Source organism: Convolutriloba macropyga, chromosome 11, assembly GCF_964194025.1.
Source record: "Convolutriloba macropyga chromosome 11, txConMacr16.3, whole genome shotgun sequence".
In the NCBI taxonomy this organism is placed as follows: Eukaryota; Metazoa; Xenacoelomorpha; order Acoela; family Convolutidae; genus Convolutriloba; species Convolutriloba macropyga.
Window position 1 is genome coordinate 20,962,303 of NC_134478.1, and position 18,697 is coordinate 20,980,999.

Consider the following 18,697-nt stretch of genomic DNA (forward strand, 5'->3'; position numbering starts at 1 on the left):
GACAAGAATCTAATCACGCAAATAGCCTAAAAACTTTTGCTAAAGAGAGTGAGAAATGACGTCACCCGCCCAAATGCCGTTAGTGAGAGGACGAAGTCATTCAGAAAATTTGACTTCTTCAGCTTTGCTGTGTGAACAAATGTAAAACGAAAAAAGAGTGTCAGACGACGAAACAAAAAACATAGCAGGACAAGTCCTGACGTACAATTCAAAGAATTTTCATTGACTAAACAGAAAAGCTAGACCAAGAATGGACTATGAGTGAATTGAGACAACCATTTTTAAAAAAAATCAGATCAAAAAATAAGAAAAAAACTGAAAATCAATGTCAAAATGCCGCATGTGATAAAAAAACCACTAGCGAGAAATGAAAATTCAATTCAAACAAAAAACTAGGCCTAGAATGAGCTGTGAATGGATTGGGAAAACTATTTAGAAAAAAATCCGATCCAAAAAATCAAAAAAACAGTAAAAATCAGAGTGAAATTGCCGCATGTGAACAAAAAACCACTACCGATAAACCGAACTTTTGCTCAAACACCATTTTCTCACTCTACTTTAAAATTAGAGCGAAAATTCACGCCGCAAAACCACTCGCTTTTTCGCTCCATTTCCTTTTTCGGCGTGACCAAAATCACTACTCCAATTTGACTTCAAAAATCATGAAAATGTGTGAACAGATCTTAAAAAAAAAGACAGCGCCCCAATACAATTCAAATTCTTTGAATTGTAAAAAACATAGCAGGACAAGTCCTGACGTACAATTCAAAGAATTTTCAGTGACTAAACAAAAAACTAGACCTGAAATGAACTATGGATGGATTCGGAAAACCATTTAGAAAAAATCCGATCGAAAAAATAGTAAAAACCAAAAAAATTGACGCATGTGAACAAAAAAACACTAGCGAGAAACCGAATTTTTGTTCAAACACCGTTTTCTAACTCTATTTCAAATTTAGAGCGAAAAAAATTCACGCCGCAAAACCACTCGCTTTTCCGCTCCACTTGCTGTTTCGGCGTGACCAAAATCACTACTCCAATTTGACTTCAAAAATCATGAAAATGTGTGAACAGATCTTTAAAAAAAGACAGCGCCCCAATACAATTCAAATTCTTTGAATTGTAAAAAACCAAGAGCACCGCAATATAGCTTCGCTCAGCTTACAGCTTCGCAGCTATAAAAAAGATGTCCCTTGGGAAATGACAAGCCTCAAGCTGCCCATGCTCAGAAATTCTCAAATAACACCAGCTTTCAAGTCGAGCCTTTTGAACATTGCCGCACTGCGCCCACAAACGTTTGACATGGGCACATATTGGGGCTAAAGCTGTCTTTAAAAGAAACGCACCAGATTCGTCGTAGAAAAAGCGAAATACATTATTGCAGCCTGAGATTATTTTGCTCCCTTTTGTACAGCATTGATGACTTCCAAGGAAAATTTCACAAGATTAGTTAAAGATTGTAGGGGAAAATTAGATATTGTTGCACTAAAACCAGCATCCAAAATTGCTGTTCACTTTCATTAATTGCTTCGTGCTAAAATTTCGCTGCAGGAATAAAGAACCATAATTTTAAGGTTTCAAAGATCCAAAATGCCAATACAAATTTACTTGCTTTCTTTTGAGAGAAATCAAAAACAATAGAAGTTCAATTGTTTCAATGCAAATGGCTCGAAATTTGTTGACTCTGTTACGCCACAGGGGAGCTTTTTCTTTTTTATTACATTTAGCCTTTTAATCTACGCCACTGGGCTCCACTTTTTCTCCAGAAAAATTTCCCTGGATATGACAATCTCGGATGTTAAACTTATGACGCGGTTCAGAATCTCTGGTTTACCAGACACTTTGTATCAACAGTTTGTCGTTATGCTTACATACTCATTCCTCATGTTAATAAAACCCAAAATACACCACACCTGTTTCTCATGAATACATTTGTAAAAAGTACAATATCAAGTCATTTATACACAGATGCATTTAACGATCAATAACCTCAAACAACATTTATGATCACTGACATCAACTTAAAATGCGTTTGAAAGCTTCACTGACTTCAATGAGTCACAAAATGTCAATAATTCACTCGAACAACTAACTCTTTCACGTAATCTTTAGATAAATGAATGACATTAAGATATATATTTAATTTATTATCATATCACAAGTAACAACATCCAAACCCCACAATGGCAGATAAAGCAAATAAGATCGTAAATTAATTTAGTTCAAAATAAAATACCACTTTTCAGTTGCAATGCAGATAATACAATGACAATTAAGCAGGAATAATTGGAGACTATACATCAGAATCAGATGAATGAAGAATTAATTCAATTTCGCATGATTGAAATGTGATGTTTTGGCAAAACGGAGCAAAGATTACAACTGAACATTTTTCTTTCGATCGATTTCTCCAATAGCAGATAATATTTTCGATACCGTAAAAATGGCACAAACAAAACATCAATATATTCAACCTTGAAACGCAAGAGCATCGGAAACCATATTTCCAAACAAAACTTTCAGCACAATCGGCTTTGCGATTAGCAAAATAGCAACTAATATATATACTAATTCAAGCTATATTTCGTCGGTATTGCTGCCCCGAAAGTATCAAAAAGAGAACAGAATTATACTTCTTCCAAAAGAAATTAAAGTAAAACGACACCTGTAACAGCTTACAAGACTTCAAGTTAGTTAGCATCAAACAATAGTAACCTAAAACCGTCAGCAATGCTAAAAAAACACAATCTTGACATGAGATAGCTATACACATACTTAGGAATACATCATTCAGTTCAAGTTGCTATTGTTCCTCATAGCACTCATTGTCTCTACATTTTTTGTATATCTCGCATTAGTCGCAGATTCTTGTTTTCACTGTTCCCTGATTTTCAGTTCTCCTTCTTGGACTTCTTCGGTTTGGGGGTATTGTTGACCTTGGGCGACTTTCTCACATGTGCCGGCAGCCATTCGTCCACGACTACTCCATTTTTGTGAGCGGTGCCCTTCTCAATGTATTTCTTACCACCTAAACACCCAAAATATACCGATGACATCAAAGTGACAATTTGCTCACAAACGCCGGATAACGGCGAGGGGTGGTTATCGTGATTTGTAGGTGCCACTCAAATGATTTTCATAAGGAATGTCGGCACAGATCATTGTTCACTAAATTTGTAGCTGCCTTATCCTTGGATCTCTTCTTAATCAGGGGATCTGTCATCCAGCACATTTACATATTGTCATCAAGCACATGTACGTTTACTATATACTTTTTCATAATCATTCTCACTCTGTGACATATCAATGCCTGTCAAATTCAGATTTTCTGGTACCACACATTCTATATTTCGAAACCATTCCCTCGTAAAAAAATGCGTGCCTGTACTTTTTGGATGGAAGAGGTAAAGAAATCTAAGATAAACTTAAGCATCCAATAGATTGCCAAAAAATACCGAAATAGATGGACTGGCCGTTATTTATTCATGAAAACTACAAATACCTATTTGATGAAATTACACAAAACTATTGTAAAAAACAAACTTAACCAAATAACGTCGGAAAACTTGATCTTGACCGGTTATGACCGCTATTAGGATTTACATTGAAAAATGACACCAATTTTGGCGCACATTGAATTTGAATTTTATTACTAAACTTCCGTCACTTGAGTTCTGCTGCTAAAAATTATGAATGAGACAAATTTATATACGGTATAAGGAGCCCAGCTTTAGCTTAATTGAAGGTACGTGGGTTGAGCGGGGGGGGGGGGGGGGGGGGGCTCGAGACCGCTGGCTTACGGTCAAAAGATGTACAGGGATGGGAAATGGGGGGGGGGGGCAGAGTGGTGGTTCAAACTCTTAGATCCGCCCTTCACAACATGAATAAGTCTTCGAAACAGTTTCCGCGAATCGCATACTTAGAGTCCAAAAAGCCAAAAAGGTCTGACAAACTTACTGCACTCCGGGCGTTACCTGTTTATCTAGTTTTTGAGGACGAATAGTCAAAGGGTAAAACAAAAAATGGGTGAAGCAAAAAATCGCATTAAAAACACCACTGGATTATTATAATTGTTACAAACTTCGTTTAAAAGCAATTATTCAAATTATAAGTGAACAAAAAACGGTATCGAGAGAGTTGATTTTCTGTTCAAACACCTTTTTTTAAAAAGTGAACACCTTTCGTATCGCAAAATCACTCGCTTTTTTACTTCGTTTCCTGTGTTCGATGTGACTAAAATCACCCATCAAATTTGACTTCAAATGTACCATCAAAATGGGTGAATAGATCTTCAGATCCTATTGAAATCTATGAGTGAAAAGCAGGTGAGGACAGAAAAGCAGATTGCCCTTCACATCATGATTCTTAGATAACAACTGCACGGCAACTTGAAACCCCGGGTTTAACAAACTGATCCAATTCTTTCGACACAAAGCCACGTGAAAACAAACCGACTAATGTCGGATGAATTGTTCTCCAATGACAGGCGGGGAGGGGGGTTTATACTAGGGGTTTAGCTAAGGATTTTTTTGGGTGCAAAATCTCGGACATCATAGGTGCTCGAACCCGCTACTTGGAGTTTAACAGTCTAACATCTTAACCACTAAGCTGCAACCGCTCTGCTCCTCAACCGATCACAATCGCTTGCACGACGCACGTTTGCAATAATTGCCTCAAATCGTTGCTCGAGAGCAATTAAAAGCGAAGCAAACGGAAAAAACATGCGGAAAAAGTCCTGCAAAACAATTTTAAAAAAAGATCATTATATTAAGAACAAAAATTGGAATTTCGAATTCCGTTAGTTGATAGAATAACGGATATTTTTAAGATAAGAAAGTACGAAATGGGCGCAAAAATTGTCGCATAGGCTGAGAAATAAAGAAATCAAACCAACTTACTAAGTTTGGCCGCCCCTCCAAGAGTATAGTAGTACACAATAACAGCAATGAGCACCATAATGGCACCGAACAGCACGTAGAGCATAATGGCCTCGGCGTCAAAGGCATCATCAACCTCAATAAAGTTGATAGTCTTGTTCAAAACTGTGTGCATGTACAGGCTCTCAGTCTCGTCATAGTAGTTGGCCTCAATAACAAAGCCGAAAGGTCGTCCGGCGAACCTCTCCGAGGTCTTGAATACGTAGGAGAAGGTGGCTTCTCGCTCGGAGTCCACAGTTCGATTGAGGAACATGGCTGTGTAGTTCTGGAGGTAGTAGGAGAAGTCCATGGGGTATCGGAGAGAGGCGTCAATCGTTGCCACTTTGTAACTGTGTTTGTTCTCCCCTGTGTTGCGGAATGATATGAGACACGTGATAACTTTACCAGCTGGCAACTCCTCCTGAAACACATCCACACACACACATTCGAACCCTTACCCCATGAACAAAATTGTTCTCATGAGTAGCATACATGAACAAAATAATGTGTCTCTGCAGTTATATTAAAATGCAGTAATATTTTTTTACAGGCAGATGTAGGTTAAGAATTTTAATTACTTGGATATGATATATTGTGTTAAATATGTAGACAATCAAATACAATAGTTTCGAAAAGAGGCGCAACTATTCGTTAATGAGCTTTCTTTTGAAAACCTTACTCCAATATTCCGTATGAGCTATATCTTAGTTTATTACCTTAAGCCTTTTTTCTTCATTATATATCCTATGAGTTGCTCTCAGCTTCCATAAATGAATTTAGCCCGGAAGTTGAAGTTGGCTTACTTTTCACCGTTAACGTTCATAAGTTAAGGTCATTGACATGCAAGTTGACCTATAAATGAGATCGACGAGGTTAACAAATTTCTGTTCTTAATGTTAAACCACAAAAAGAGTTCTTCGGCATCCTCCTTGCATTTTATTGTTTTCCTTGCACTTGGTAAAACAGCATAAAAACTCTCAAAACTAGTCATTAACATATACATATTTTGCTGTACTCTAAACACAATCCAAACGTACAGTATAATACAAAGAACAATAAAGTGCAAATACTGAGCATGCAAACTGAACTTAGTCAGTGGTGCAAAATAGTGACTACTGTTCAAATAAAGCCAGCTCAGTGATCAAACACAAAGCATTGTGAATTCAACAGCTGCTGGTTGGTTTATCTAAACCACAAAAATTACAAAAACAGCTCTAAGTGTTTTAGTATAACATTTGGTGTTTTAGTTTAACATAGAGAGAACTAAAGTATGGAGTACGAATAAACTGTGCGTACTATCAATCTTCTTCGCAGTGGAAAACTCGCAGTCAAGTTGAGTAAAATTTTGTTTTATTCATAGAGAGAAGCTTCAGATAATAACTGACACGAATGACGCAGATCACGCACCTTTTGTACACGTCACGAGCATTTTGAATATCACCACGGAACTTCTATAGAAATTCAAGCGTAACCATAACTGCCAATGGTGTCGTTAAGCGAACTTCTACAACAAGCCTCTAAGATGTCCCCCCTATGACCTAAATCCAAATCCTGATGCACTCTCTAGCTGTTTATAATACGTTTATGTTCAGGCAATTAGAACAAAATTAATAAGACAATGGCAAAAAATTGCAGACCTAATCTATTAAAACTTCGTTCGAGAGCAGCAACTAAACTCAATACCTGCCAAAATACGAAAAAATTTTTTGCTCAATCAAAATTCTAACGTCGGTCAGGAAACAAGAGCGCTGATTTCTCAACAACACCTCTTTGGGTCTAATTGCTTCAAGCCCCAAGGAAATGGGGCTATGAACATTAAACAAGCCCTACTTTTTAATGCCAATGTTTGTCGACCGATATCATTTGTGGGGCATTGAGACACAAAAAGGGTATCATTAAAATTTTTCACAATTTCGACCATTTCAATCTTAGTATCACTTTATGAGCATTACATATACAATTCTTTTAACCGCTTAAAACGCAGTAGTGGGTAAATGGTAAAGTTTTAACAAATTAAGTTGAATTTTAGCAGGTTTGTTGAGTTTTAGCAAGTTAAGTTGAAGTCAAGGCAATTTGAAGTTAAGCTGGTTTTGAGAACAATAGTTTAAAGGACATTACAAACTTTTGATAATTTGTGCTCATTAATTAAATTAAATCATTTTTGCCACTGAATATCTCAAATATCTCCAACTAGATTTCTGCTAGCCTGTAAATTGGCTGTACGATATATTTGTAAGGAAAGATTTCGTTTTCAAGATTCGTTTCAAAACCACCGCGAATCTTAGCTTTTCTGACAGTTCTTGTTGTTTGTGCCGGCCTCTGCTTGTACATTTAATTTCAAGTCAGAATTCCCTCAGATTCTAAGTTCTTAGTTCCCCCTTTTCGTACAATTTTGACGATAAACATTGCTATTCAACACCCCAATATTTAAGTGTCAACAATTTATATCGAGGTTATACTAATTTTTCAATTTTTTATTTACTTTCGTTGATTGTATTTCACGACTTGCCCAGTTATGTAATCATATTTTGTTGTCAGTGTTTTCGTGTTGACCAAATGACGTCATGCTCGGTTCAGATCAGCTTTTATTCATTCATGCAATTTTTGGTTGACCCGCCTGCAAGACTTCCATCTTCAAACTAACTGGAGCACCACGGTTTTTCATTTGCCAGGATGGTGGTTTGGTCACACGTGATTGATCCTACTGTCAAAATGACCCTTTGTCTCACTGAAGTTGATTTTCGCTAACTTGGGGTTGAGGTCAATTAAGGATATATTACCTCAATTGAAGGTTCCCTGATTTACAATACACAAGTTTAAATCAATTTGAATTTTGAGACTACAGGTCTGCAAATCAATCTCTGGTATTTTTATGCAATCTGCCAGCTATTTTTAATTTATTTCAATGTTTATTTTAATGGTTTATCTCTCTTATTTTTTTTTCATTTAGCGAAGAGAGGAGCCCTTTTGATCTTATTCGAATGAATTCTTTCAAAGGAGCAAAAATTAGCAGCAAAAACTTGTCACCATAACCCATTAAACAGTACAGATTTTTAATCATCCTGATCGTTATGAATTCAAGATATTCTCCGGATATCTTGTCCTTTGCCTGTCGAACAGTGTCCAATGTCAATGCAACTGTCCAGGATTAACAGCCGCATCCTCGGAAATCTCAAACGACTCACAGTTCTAAATGTACGTTCGCGATAGCTTTTTACTATGTAAATAAAGAATTGAATTGAGAATAAGAATTAATTGCTTTTTTTTTAATTCTTCCTAATTTACACTAATCAGTTTGAAGTCTGCTAAACCAAAATTTTCAGTGAGAGGAGTTTCTGATGGAAGGCCATTGATGAAGATGAGGAAGAGCAGAGAACCTAAGATTGACTCTTGTGCAACGCCACTTGTGATTTCTAATTTTTCGGACAATGCATTATTAATCTTGACGCATTGTTTCCTTCTATTAAGGTAGCTTTCAATCAGCTTTTAAAGATTTCCTCCAATTTCAAATAAATGCAGTTTTTCAATTAGTTAGCTGTGGGGGACGTTGTCGAAGGCCTTTGCAAAGTCTAAGTAGAGGACTTTTATTGCATCGATGAGTTAACATATATTTATACACTATACTTTCAAGCTCATCATCAGATGATTCAGATAATTGTGGATAGTAAAAGTTCAGGCTTTAGGGTCTTCCTAGGAGTGCTCCAAGGCACCCTTGTTTTCGTGTCCTATTTCTAATCGATTTTCGATAGTGGGTTGCACATCCCACATTTATATAAGATTCTCCACGTGCATTTGTTGTTAAAGTCGAATCTTGTTTTAAAAAATCCAATATCACTCACAGTTTCTTTGCTCGATAGTTGTGTTGAATTGGAAGGAACTTTGGAAAAGCTGTTGTAAAGTAGTTTGGCTCTGTGAAGAAGTTTTCATCAATCTTCCTTAGGCAATTTTTTGCTATTTTTAATTTCTCTCTTGCGCTTTGTCTAGTCTTTTCAAAGTGTTGATATTCGAAGTTTACTTTGACGTCGAATTCATTGTCAAGTAACGATAGTAAAAGTAGTAAATCGTGCATTTCGACATACAGGCTTAGTGGCAACAGTTTAAGTGCTATTAGCTTTTCTTTGTAGCTGCAGTTCCTTCCACTTAGTATCCATGAAGTGGCTCTTTTTGTAGCTTTTCAAATTTCTTCATCTGCTGTCTGTTTGGGAGCCAAGATTGAGAACAGTATATAGTATTCGCAAGACATAGCCAGTGTAGGCATTCAGTTTATTTTTAATGAGAAAGCTGTCGGTCATGCTACGTTTTATTTGGTAGAATGCTTTTGTTGCTTTCGAAAGCCGGTGATTACAGTTGCTATTCCAATAAGACTTTTGAAAACAATCAAACCAAGGTCCTGTTGACTATCAACCTCTCCTGGCTCCTAATTTTTCAGTGAGGCTTTTTGTTCGCTTTTGAGAGAGAGAAGTTTACATTTTGATGCATTAGTGTCATGTGATTTCGATCGCACCAGTTTTCGATTCCTTCCACGCTCTTTTTTAATTCTTCCTGATTTACGCTAATCAGTTTGAAGTCCTCTGCGAAACCGAAATTTTCAGTGAGAGGAGTTTCTGATGGAAGGTCATTGATGAAGATGAGGAAGAGCAGAGGACCTAAGATTGACCCTTGTCGCCGCTAGTGAAGCATTATTAATCTTGACGCACTGCTTACTTCTATTAAGGTAGCTTTCAGTCAGCTTTTAAAGATTTCCTCCAATTTCGAATAAATGCAGTTTTTCAATTAGTTTGTTGTGGGGGACTTTGTCGAAGGCCTTTGCAAAGAATAAGTAGAGGACTGACAACTATTTTGTTTTCACATCGTCAAGATTGGCGTACAAAGAGTTTAAAAAAGTAGTAGTTCAGTTGTAGCGGACCTCCTCTGTCTAAATCCAAATTGGCTTTCAAGAAATTGTCTGTGCAATGTGAGTATATTCGTTTGAAAATTATTCTCTCCAACAGCTTTGAGACGCAGCATAAAAGACTTATAGGTAATGTGTTTGTTGATATGGTGTCTAATCCATGTGTACAATTGGTTTACTAATGCGTCAACATTACTAAAACAGAAGGGTTTGAAGGCGTTTTCCTCAACGGCTTGATTCAGTTTTTTTTCCAGTCAGCTCTTTTGAAAGCAAATTTACGGCACGTGTTTGGGTTTTGGACAACTGTACAGAGAAACACAACACAAAGTTAGAATTGGTAAGTGATCTGAACACCTCTTCTTGTTTACATCGAAGCTCCTGTGAAGGTTTTGATGTTGATAGCATTCTATAACTGGACGTGGATTATTTGTGAGGACATCTAGCGTTTGATTTGATATGTTCGAGAAGCCTGATTCTATCAGTCTATCCAGAATCTCTGATTCATAGTTATCATAAGAGTTCATTGCTTCTCAATTTGTCCCTGAGAGTTCGATTTCGCCCACAATCAGAGTGCATTGAATCATTTCCTGACTTGTTAAGTTGCATAATTCAGTCAGTAGATTTAAAAAGATTTCAGTAGTCCATTGATAGCGACTTCCGTGCGGGGGATTATACATGCAGACCAATAGAATTGAGATCTCAATGATTGTTAATTTTAGTGCCATAAAATCGTCATGCGTTAGTTTTAGGTCACTTGTTTCAAATGGAATGCCTTTTTTGACAGCTACTAAAACACCGCCGTGTTTTGATTTGCGTTCAGTTGACTGTCTGTCCTTTCTGTTGATTACATAGTTTGGTGTAAAAAGCGCACTATCTAAAATTTCAGCCGTCAGCCAGTTTTTCGTGAGACAGATGATATCAAAGTCGAAAGCTGTCAGGCAGTTCGCTAATTTCATTCGACGCTCGGGTTTCAGAATACTACGGACGTTGTGAGATAAAATTCTTATTTTTTGTAGTCAGCTTTCATCGGATGACGATGCGCCAGCAAAATCGTTTTCAATCAGGTTTTCTCAATCAGGTATTCCACCCATTTGTCACCTGGTTTGGTCGCAGCGACCAGGTTTCGGACTCTAACATTTGTGTTTGAGAACATGTGGTTGTCAATCAACAGTCGTCTTTTTCTCAGACACTCATTTTCAATTTTTAACTGCTCTGGTGTAAGCTCAGAGCTTATGAAGACTCGTCAACAGTTTTAAAGCCTGAAGGCTGATTTCAGCATTAGCTCTTTGCTAATAGGGCTTACTAGATTTATGAGGATGGTTCTTGGACCCTTTTCTGGGTTTTATTTTCCAATACGCGTGACCTTACAGAGTCGTTTGTCTTCTACTTTTAGGTAACACAAGATCTCTTCAATAGCATTAATATCGGCATGAAGTCTTTCCTCTGGTGACTTCGATTCATTTTCTGGGATTCCTCTTAATCGGATACCCATTCCATTGTCATTTGCGTTTGGGTAGAACACTTTCCCTTTTGCAATTGTCCCCAAAGAAGCGGCATAAGATTGCGGTTTTAATTTTAACTCTAAGAGTTCTGCTTTGATTTGAGTTAATGAATTCGTTTGATTTTTCAATTGGCTTATTCAGTGTTTCCAATTTCAAATAGAGATCATCTAGTTTTCCATCCATCTTTGTTGAGAGAGCCTGACTTAGGTCTCCTGACCGCTTTTTACTGTACAACAGTTGCAAACCTGGAGTATATATGAATTTATTTTGATTAAGACTTTAATTTCTACTGTAAAGCTCGTGCATTCTGGAGTCATGTGTAACGTTTATTGCAAAAAGTGCATACAAATTGTTCTTTCTTTAATTTGCTGTTACATAAATCGCAATATACTGATCTGGGTGTCATTTCAAGGCTTTGCACTTCAAGTTTATATTTTTTGTTATAGGTTGTGTAACTTCTAGGCACTTCAGCACGAGGTAATGCGAGCAAGGGTTAATGCTTTTCTTGCTAACCTTAGCCCAAGAACTTAATCAATGACACCAGTTTGCAGGAAAAACATATTTTACTTATTGGTACCGTGAACCTTACTACGGAAGGCAACCACTAACAAAGTCACTTTAATCCTTTTTCATGGACGCTGCTTCTGCTTGATGTTTCAGATCACCGTAATATTTCCTAATGATCGTCAAAGTTTTGATTTCAACTTTCCAATACTGATGAAGCTCTGAATATTGAGAGGTAATTAATTGCGGCTCCTTTTCTTTGGCAGTAGACTATACCACTGATGAATACTAATACGTTCATCAGCGTTTAGCGGTTGTCTCGGATCTGACGGGTGCTTTGTGATCGAGTTGTTAATAACGTCGTGCCATAAAATAATTGTTTCACCAACCGGGATTTCACCTAGACGATTCTGTATCACTTTGAGTTTCGCTTGGCTTCCTGGATGTAGATTGAGACCCGGGACCGCAATAACATTTTTGTCAAATAATTGTCGGTTTGTATGAGGCCCGTGACCGCAATAATATTGTCAAATAATTGTCGGTTTGTAACTTGGGACTGATATATACTGCTGGCTCCAAGAATAAATACCCTAACAGAGTACAAAATTTCAGAGGCCACAGCTGCTGCCTCGCAGATCATCGATAACTATTTAATAAGTTTATCACAACAATTAGGCTATATCAAACTATATAGCAGCTCCTATATCAAACTAAACCCTTTAGCCTTTATATATGTAGAGCCTTTATGTATGTAGAGCGAACAATATTGTAACCCTAGACCGTTTCTCTTCTTTTTTCTATGTTCGAGTGAACATAAAGCTACTGACTTCAGTCTTTCATCATAGGGAAGATGCTTAATCAAGCTGCAGTCCGTATGCTTTACTGTACTCTTTTTATTGAGTATTTGGCTCCATAAGTGCGTATTCAATAACTGTTCAATAACTTTGGTCAATGAGGCCTCCTAGATCTCGTACAGATGCGATAATCTTTACATTTTAATTGAAACTCCTGGTAGCAACTGACATGACGCATTTTTTTCTAATAGAACAGGAGCACGTTGTTATCTGACCATTCTTGAAACTTGAAGGTCCAAAGCTTATCCTTGACAGACTTTTGATATCTCAGAAGTTCATAGCCTCCGCAAAGAGATACTATTGAGCATTAAAATTTTATAAAACGTAACTGGGCCAAAAACCGATACATCGAGTCACTCTACTGACCTTTCTGCATCTAGATCAAAATTCTCCAAGTACAACTATTTGATACCGGTCATCGCGGAATGCCTTTATCCGGGCTAGAAATCTCCCTTGAATTTCATTTTCTAGGATTTAGACGAGCTTCCCGTGGGGGACACTGCCAGCAGCTCTGCTGGAGTCTAACGATATATTGTCTTTTTTCCAGACCAGAGCTCCAGGCCACTAATCAAACTTTCAGCATTTGTTTCATAGCTGATTTCCTTCTAATGAATCTGCATAGTTTTTCACTGAGCAAGTAATGTTCGCCTTTCGCACATATCAAAAATCATAGTGATGCTGATGTTCTATTCAAATACAATCACTCAATGGTCTCTTGGTACGTTGACGAAACTTGAAGATTGGAGCGAAAACTAAACAATGGTCCATAACTAAAGCCGAGGAGCCACCCCTCAAAAAAAATAGAAGAGCCGCTTACTTTTTCGAATTTTGGGCATGAGGTATAAAGAGAAATAAGACTTACATCAGAATGGTCAACCAAAATATAGCTCATCTCAACGTCTGATGCAGGTCCAACTCTTCCAGTAGCGGTAGCATCCGTTCCAGTTGAGCCAGTTTCCTCTTTCTTCCCTTCGGTTCCAGGTTCAGGCTGCCCTTCTTCAATTACCTCATCTTCAGTCTCGACGTGAACTTCAGCATCCGCAGGAGCTTCTTTGTCAGCCGCAACGAACACGCCAAAATTCGTGGCCGAAAAAGCTCCGAAGGTTAAGAGCAGTGCGACGACAAGAATTACTTTCGAGATTTTCATTTTCTATAAATTGAAGATTCTGGAAATCAGAAAAACTGTATCTGAAATGGTTAGCAAGGATTTAGAAAAATTAATTGCAATTGGCTCGACAAAAAGATGAACAATCAATTAATTTAATTGGTTTAAAAAAATCAATTATTGCAAAAATTGAAATTATAGATGAATTAAATTTTACATTCTATTAATAATTTTTTGCGTACGGTTTAAAACAAAAAGCCCAGATCTAAACTCAATCCTGATTTCAAAAACAAATGTTTTCGAGTTTGCGTTCATCGTAAGGTTAAAACTGCTTCACAAATTGTTAAGGAAAAATAGGTAAAATCACTGCGTTGCTTGCGATTGCCACATGCACTTGACACCAGCATGCACTGGCTTGACACAAGTTGCTATCAACGGCATCGCCGAACTTGGAATGAACGCTATGCTTTTTTGCAACAAATGCGTGGAGAAAAACGAACGCGAGACCTTCATACGGTGCAGAACGAGTGGTAAACTGTAATAAAAACTTGAGCAGTTCAACTTCGAGGCGAAAATGGAACAGCTAAAGACGAGTTTGACCGAGTTAATAGAAACTAAAGTTGAAGAAGCGATGAAAACCACGTCCGCGAACGTTGAAGACACCTATGCAAAAGTAGTTGCTAGGAGCATTCCCAAAAAGAATGAGACAAGCAATTCGAAAAACGACGACAAATATGACGATCACAACATCAAGAAGAGTTTCCGAATCCACGGCATCCCCGAAGATGTCGAAAATCACGTGGTGAGAACCTTGTCCACACAACTGAAAAAAATAACGATGTTCTTAAGACTATTGACGTCCAACCTCAGATAGTGGGAATGAAGAGACTCGGAAAATTTAGCAAGGAACGTGCGAAACCAAGAACACTTCTGGTTACCGTATCAACGGAACACGAAACCAGAATGATCCTAGCAAAAAGCTTTGAAAATCGAGACAAACTCGTGAACGAAAATTTTTATCTCACGTATGCCTTAACTAAAGAAGCGCTGAAACAAAGTCTCTGCCTCAAACGCGGGAGAGAGCTATTCAATGGCGTTATGCCTCGAGAGGAACTGAAGATAAGAAACTTTGAGTTATTTAACAGTAACAACAGGGTGGATCTTAAGTCGAACGACTTTGTAGGTCCTGAATCAAGCTCACGACTATACCACATGAATGTTTTGCAGATCATCGCACGAAACCTGCTGAATTACGAAGGACGCTTCCTTCTATCAAATGCTATCAGCTTATGCCAGCCTGCCGTGATTTGTATCTATGAAACATGGGTCAATAACAATATAATCGATTCCGAATTACTGTTTAGTGACTACTTAATCTTTCGCTCAGATGGAAAATCCACCGAAGACAAGAATCCATATGGCGGCACATTCATTGCTATCGAAAATGCCCTCAACCGTCGTCGATTGGAATTGGATGACGTCGACAATTGTGCTATCTTCGAAATTCAAGTAAACAAGAGCAAAGTATTTATATTCTCCTTCTACAACCCCCCAAAGACCAGCCCCTATCAATACTCAATCGAAGGCTTTGAGAAAATTTTATCTTGGTCCCAAAAAACTGCATAGTCTTCATCTGTGGAGACTTGAACTTCTCCAATACGAATTGGATGAACTGGACCAGTACTGACTCTGAAGAAAATTCAATACTTGAACTCTTCGAAAACAGACTCTTCCGTCAATCGATTGACTTCCCAACCTGTAGCAAGAACGTTCACCGAAATTGCAACGTGTTTTCAAAAAATACAGATGCTTTTACGAAAGTTTTCAACTGTTCTGACCACATTGGGATCAGTAGCACAATCGAATTACCGCATATAGTTCAAAATAGTACCAGAGAATTGTATTGGAGTTTTGGTTCAGCTGATTTTGAAAAAATAGCCAGTTAGATGGAACAAACTCCCATCCTGCCAACATGTTTCATTAGCACTGTCAACTTCTATGAAGAACTCGAAGAATACCTGGCGAACCTCATACGCAGGAATGTCCCATCGAGAACTAGGCACCGTCAATCTCTCCCTCCCTGGATCATACCAAGCACGTCACATCTGTTACAAAAATTAGAGACCCAAAAAAGAGGCTTGTTTTGAGACCTACAAGCTATCGGAAAACCTTCGTAGCTAAACTCCAAAACTTGATATCTGAACTGATTGAACAAGATTGTAAAGAATATCAGAATTGCTTGCTAGGATCACGAGCAACCGGACTGATCTTTAAGCATCTCAAAAGTCTGACAAAGGACTCAAACTTTCCATCTGAAATGGAGTACGACTGCAAAACTGCATATACAAGCCAAAACCAGGCCTCTCTTTTTAATCTTTTCTTCAAATCAGTGTTCTCCGCCGAAGAACCTTTCAGAATCGAAGATATTAAAGTTGAGAATCCAACGCTGACAAATTTCAGCATCTCCAAAGCCAATATCAAGTCCATCCTTCTAGAAGTAGATATAACAAAGACCCGAGGCCTCAATGCCATCCCGCCAATCTTGTACCAGCGAACGTCCGAGCAGATGAGTTCAACACTTCACAAAGTTTTCAAAAACATCAAGCGACTAGAAAGATTGCCCAAGAAGTGGAAAGTAGCCGCAGTAAGTCCCATCTACAAAAAGGCGACAGGAAACTGATGAACAACTATCGCGGAATATTCTTCCTTAATATAGACAGCAAATGCTTTGAGCAATGCATGTATGAGCCTTTCTACAATCATTTTGTTGATCATCAGCACGGTTTTGTTCGCAAAAGGTCGACATTCAGCAACATGATAAAAATTATTCAAAGAGAGTGCATCAGTCACTGGAGTGCAACAAGGAAGACAATGCAGTCGCTTTTTACTCCGACTTCTCAAAGGCGTTTGAACGCGTGCCGCGCTGTCCACTACTAGAAAAGTGTGCTTCAATTGGAGTCGTTGGTTGCTTCCTCGAAATTCTCCATGATTACCTGTCTGGAAGGGAACAGTTTGTTCGAATGAATGGTTGTTCCTCTGCAACTCTCGAAGATACAAGCGGTGTCCCACAGGGCTCCCTGCTCGGGCCCCTACTAATTTGCATCTTCATCAACGACCTACCTGACTTGTTGAATTTCAGCGAACCATTCATCTTTGCAGACGGCCTAAAGCTCCTTTTCACAGGAAAATCCGACTGGCAAATTCATGAAGACCCGAACAGCATTCAGCACTGGGTGAAGACTAACAAAATGGATCTGGCAATTGAAAAGTGCGCTGCACTAAAAATCCACCACCACTCCAGAGATCTGATGTTAGGCACAAGCCAACTGCACAGCGCTGACTCCATCAACGATCTTGGTATTTTTGTAACTAAAGACATGACCTGGTCTCTACACTTCTCCGAAAGACTCAAGAAAGCCAACAGAGCTCTTTACCTGCTCCAAAGAAACGATTCAACGAATGTCAATGTGTCTGTCAAACTCGGATTTTATAAATCTTTTCTTCTGCCAATACTGCTCTACGGAATGAACTGCGTACGGTTGAGCCGTGGTTCAACTAGAGATTTAGAGAGCTTTCAAAAACGTGCCTTGAACTGGGTCTGCTATGAATCCAATCGAAGCTACCTCCAACGGCAACGCCTCATCAACGTACTACCACTTCCACTCTTCATGCAGTGCAATGACATTCTGCTCATGTCCAAACTACTTGTTGAAGGAGAACATAACATCACATTCCGACTTGCAACCATGAATCTGGTGAGTCCACAATGATTTTCAAGCTAAACAAGTGCAAGAAAGAAAAAACTCGTGGAGAATTTGAATACCGGACATGCAGAATCATAAACAGAATAAACGAAAAAATCCAGTTTGCCAATCCTCTCGGTCTAAAATCGCGAATACTCAGACTGAAGTGGAAGTTTGTCGACAACAGATTCTCTGATTCCAACCCTTGCACATGGCCATTTGGACATCGTTCTAATCAGAAGTTACGTGAGAAATCCCTCTGGTGTCAAACCCCAGGAAGCCACAACAACAACAACAACAGCAACAAATTAAGAAATGCCCCTCCTCAATATTGACCGGTTCGGGGCCCTCCCAGCACTACGTCCTCATATAGCATTTCATATTGCTTAAATCTATCATTAAAATGATAATATATACAAACATCAGCTGAGAAGTAAAAAAAGACAGATAGCATTAGAAAACAAACAAAAAATGACAAAAGCAGATGAGTCAAACTAACAGCCTCCCTCCGTCAACCACAGCTCCTATCAAGGCTTCTACAATTTCGCGCCGCCTTGACCCACGAATGCAGATGATTGAACTCCTCAGGAAAGCAAAACTGATTTTTGTCCTTAAATATGATATGTTATCAGTGTAGCTGTCCTCTTTTCGCGCAGAGAGCTTTGATGCCAGTTGTTTCAGCGCTTTTGAAGCTGATGGGCCAGCTCCACCATGGCCTGCAAAGACAAGCGGAAAAAATGTTGCCTTCTCAACCTGTTATTCTTTGTTCATATTTGTTCTTTTTAATAGATGCATGGTACTTGTAGGCTTCTCTACTGCTTTCAGGGCAACTTTTTGTTGAACCTCGATTCCCAAAGTCCGTTGGCCTTGGTATCTAATCTTGCATCACCATCAGTTGTCGTTGATTTAAGAGCAAAGGATTCCTCTTGCAACGGCTGAAGATGAGGTTCGATTTCGAAATCATGACAGACATCACCTAATAATATTGCAATGGAATCGCGGAGTTCATTATGTCTCATGTATACGATCCTCTTTTCGGACGGTGAAGGGCATGTGCAACAGTGAAGTTTTCATTGCATGCGCATAGTGATGGCATCTTCACTGGGTCCTAGCCATAGCGAAGGGCAATGCCATCACGAAACTCGCTTTTCGTTAGGTCAAAGTGATATCTTTTCATTGGCA

General features: G+C 38.5%; 2 protein-coding genes across 2 annotated transcripts in view; both read right to left on the minus strand.

Annotated features, from left to right (window-relative positions):
• Positions 1-12,494, minus strand: part of LOC142349765 (tubulin-specific chaperone E-like) — a 396,822-nt gene extending 384,328 nt beyond the window's left edge. The window contains exon 1 of the mRNA XM_075401526.1: positions 12,460-12,494. The gene's annotated coding sequence lies outside the window, so the exon portion shown is untranslated. The remainder of the gene's footprint in view (positions 1-12,459) is intronic.
• LOC142349766 (translocon-associated protein subunit alpha-like) lies at positions 1,904-13,851 on the minus strand. Its single transcript, XM_075401527.1, has 3 exons — positions 13,530-13,851; positions 4,899-5,337; positions 1,904-3,028 (listed from the first exon to the last, which is right to left on the minus strand). Exons 1-3 carry the CDS (start codon positions 13,812-13,814, stop codon positions 2,892-2,894), a joined length of 861 nt encoding a protein of 286 aa, XP_075257642.1. The 5' UTR covers positions 13,815-13,851; the 3' UTR covers positions 1,904-2,891.
• Positions 13,852-18,697: the final 4,846 nt, after the last annotated feature.

What these genes read in the sequence shown, in the direction of transcription:
- LOC142349766 (XM_075401527.1), bottom strand. Translation starts at nt 13,814, where the DNA reads ATGAAAATCTCGAAAGTAATTCTTGTCGTCGCACTGCTCTTAACCTTC. An exon ending in TTTTGGTTGACCATTCTGAT is followed by an intron (nt 5,338 to 13,529) that starts GTAAGTCTTATT and finishes GATGTGTTTCAG; the next exon opens with GAGGAGTTGCCAGCTGGTAA. An exon ending in TGGAGGGGCGGCCAAACTTA is followed by an intron (nt 3,029 to 4,898) that starts GTAAGTTGGTTT and finishes TTGGGTGTTTAG; the next exon opens with GTGGTAAGAAATACATTGAG.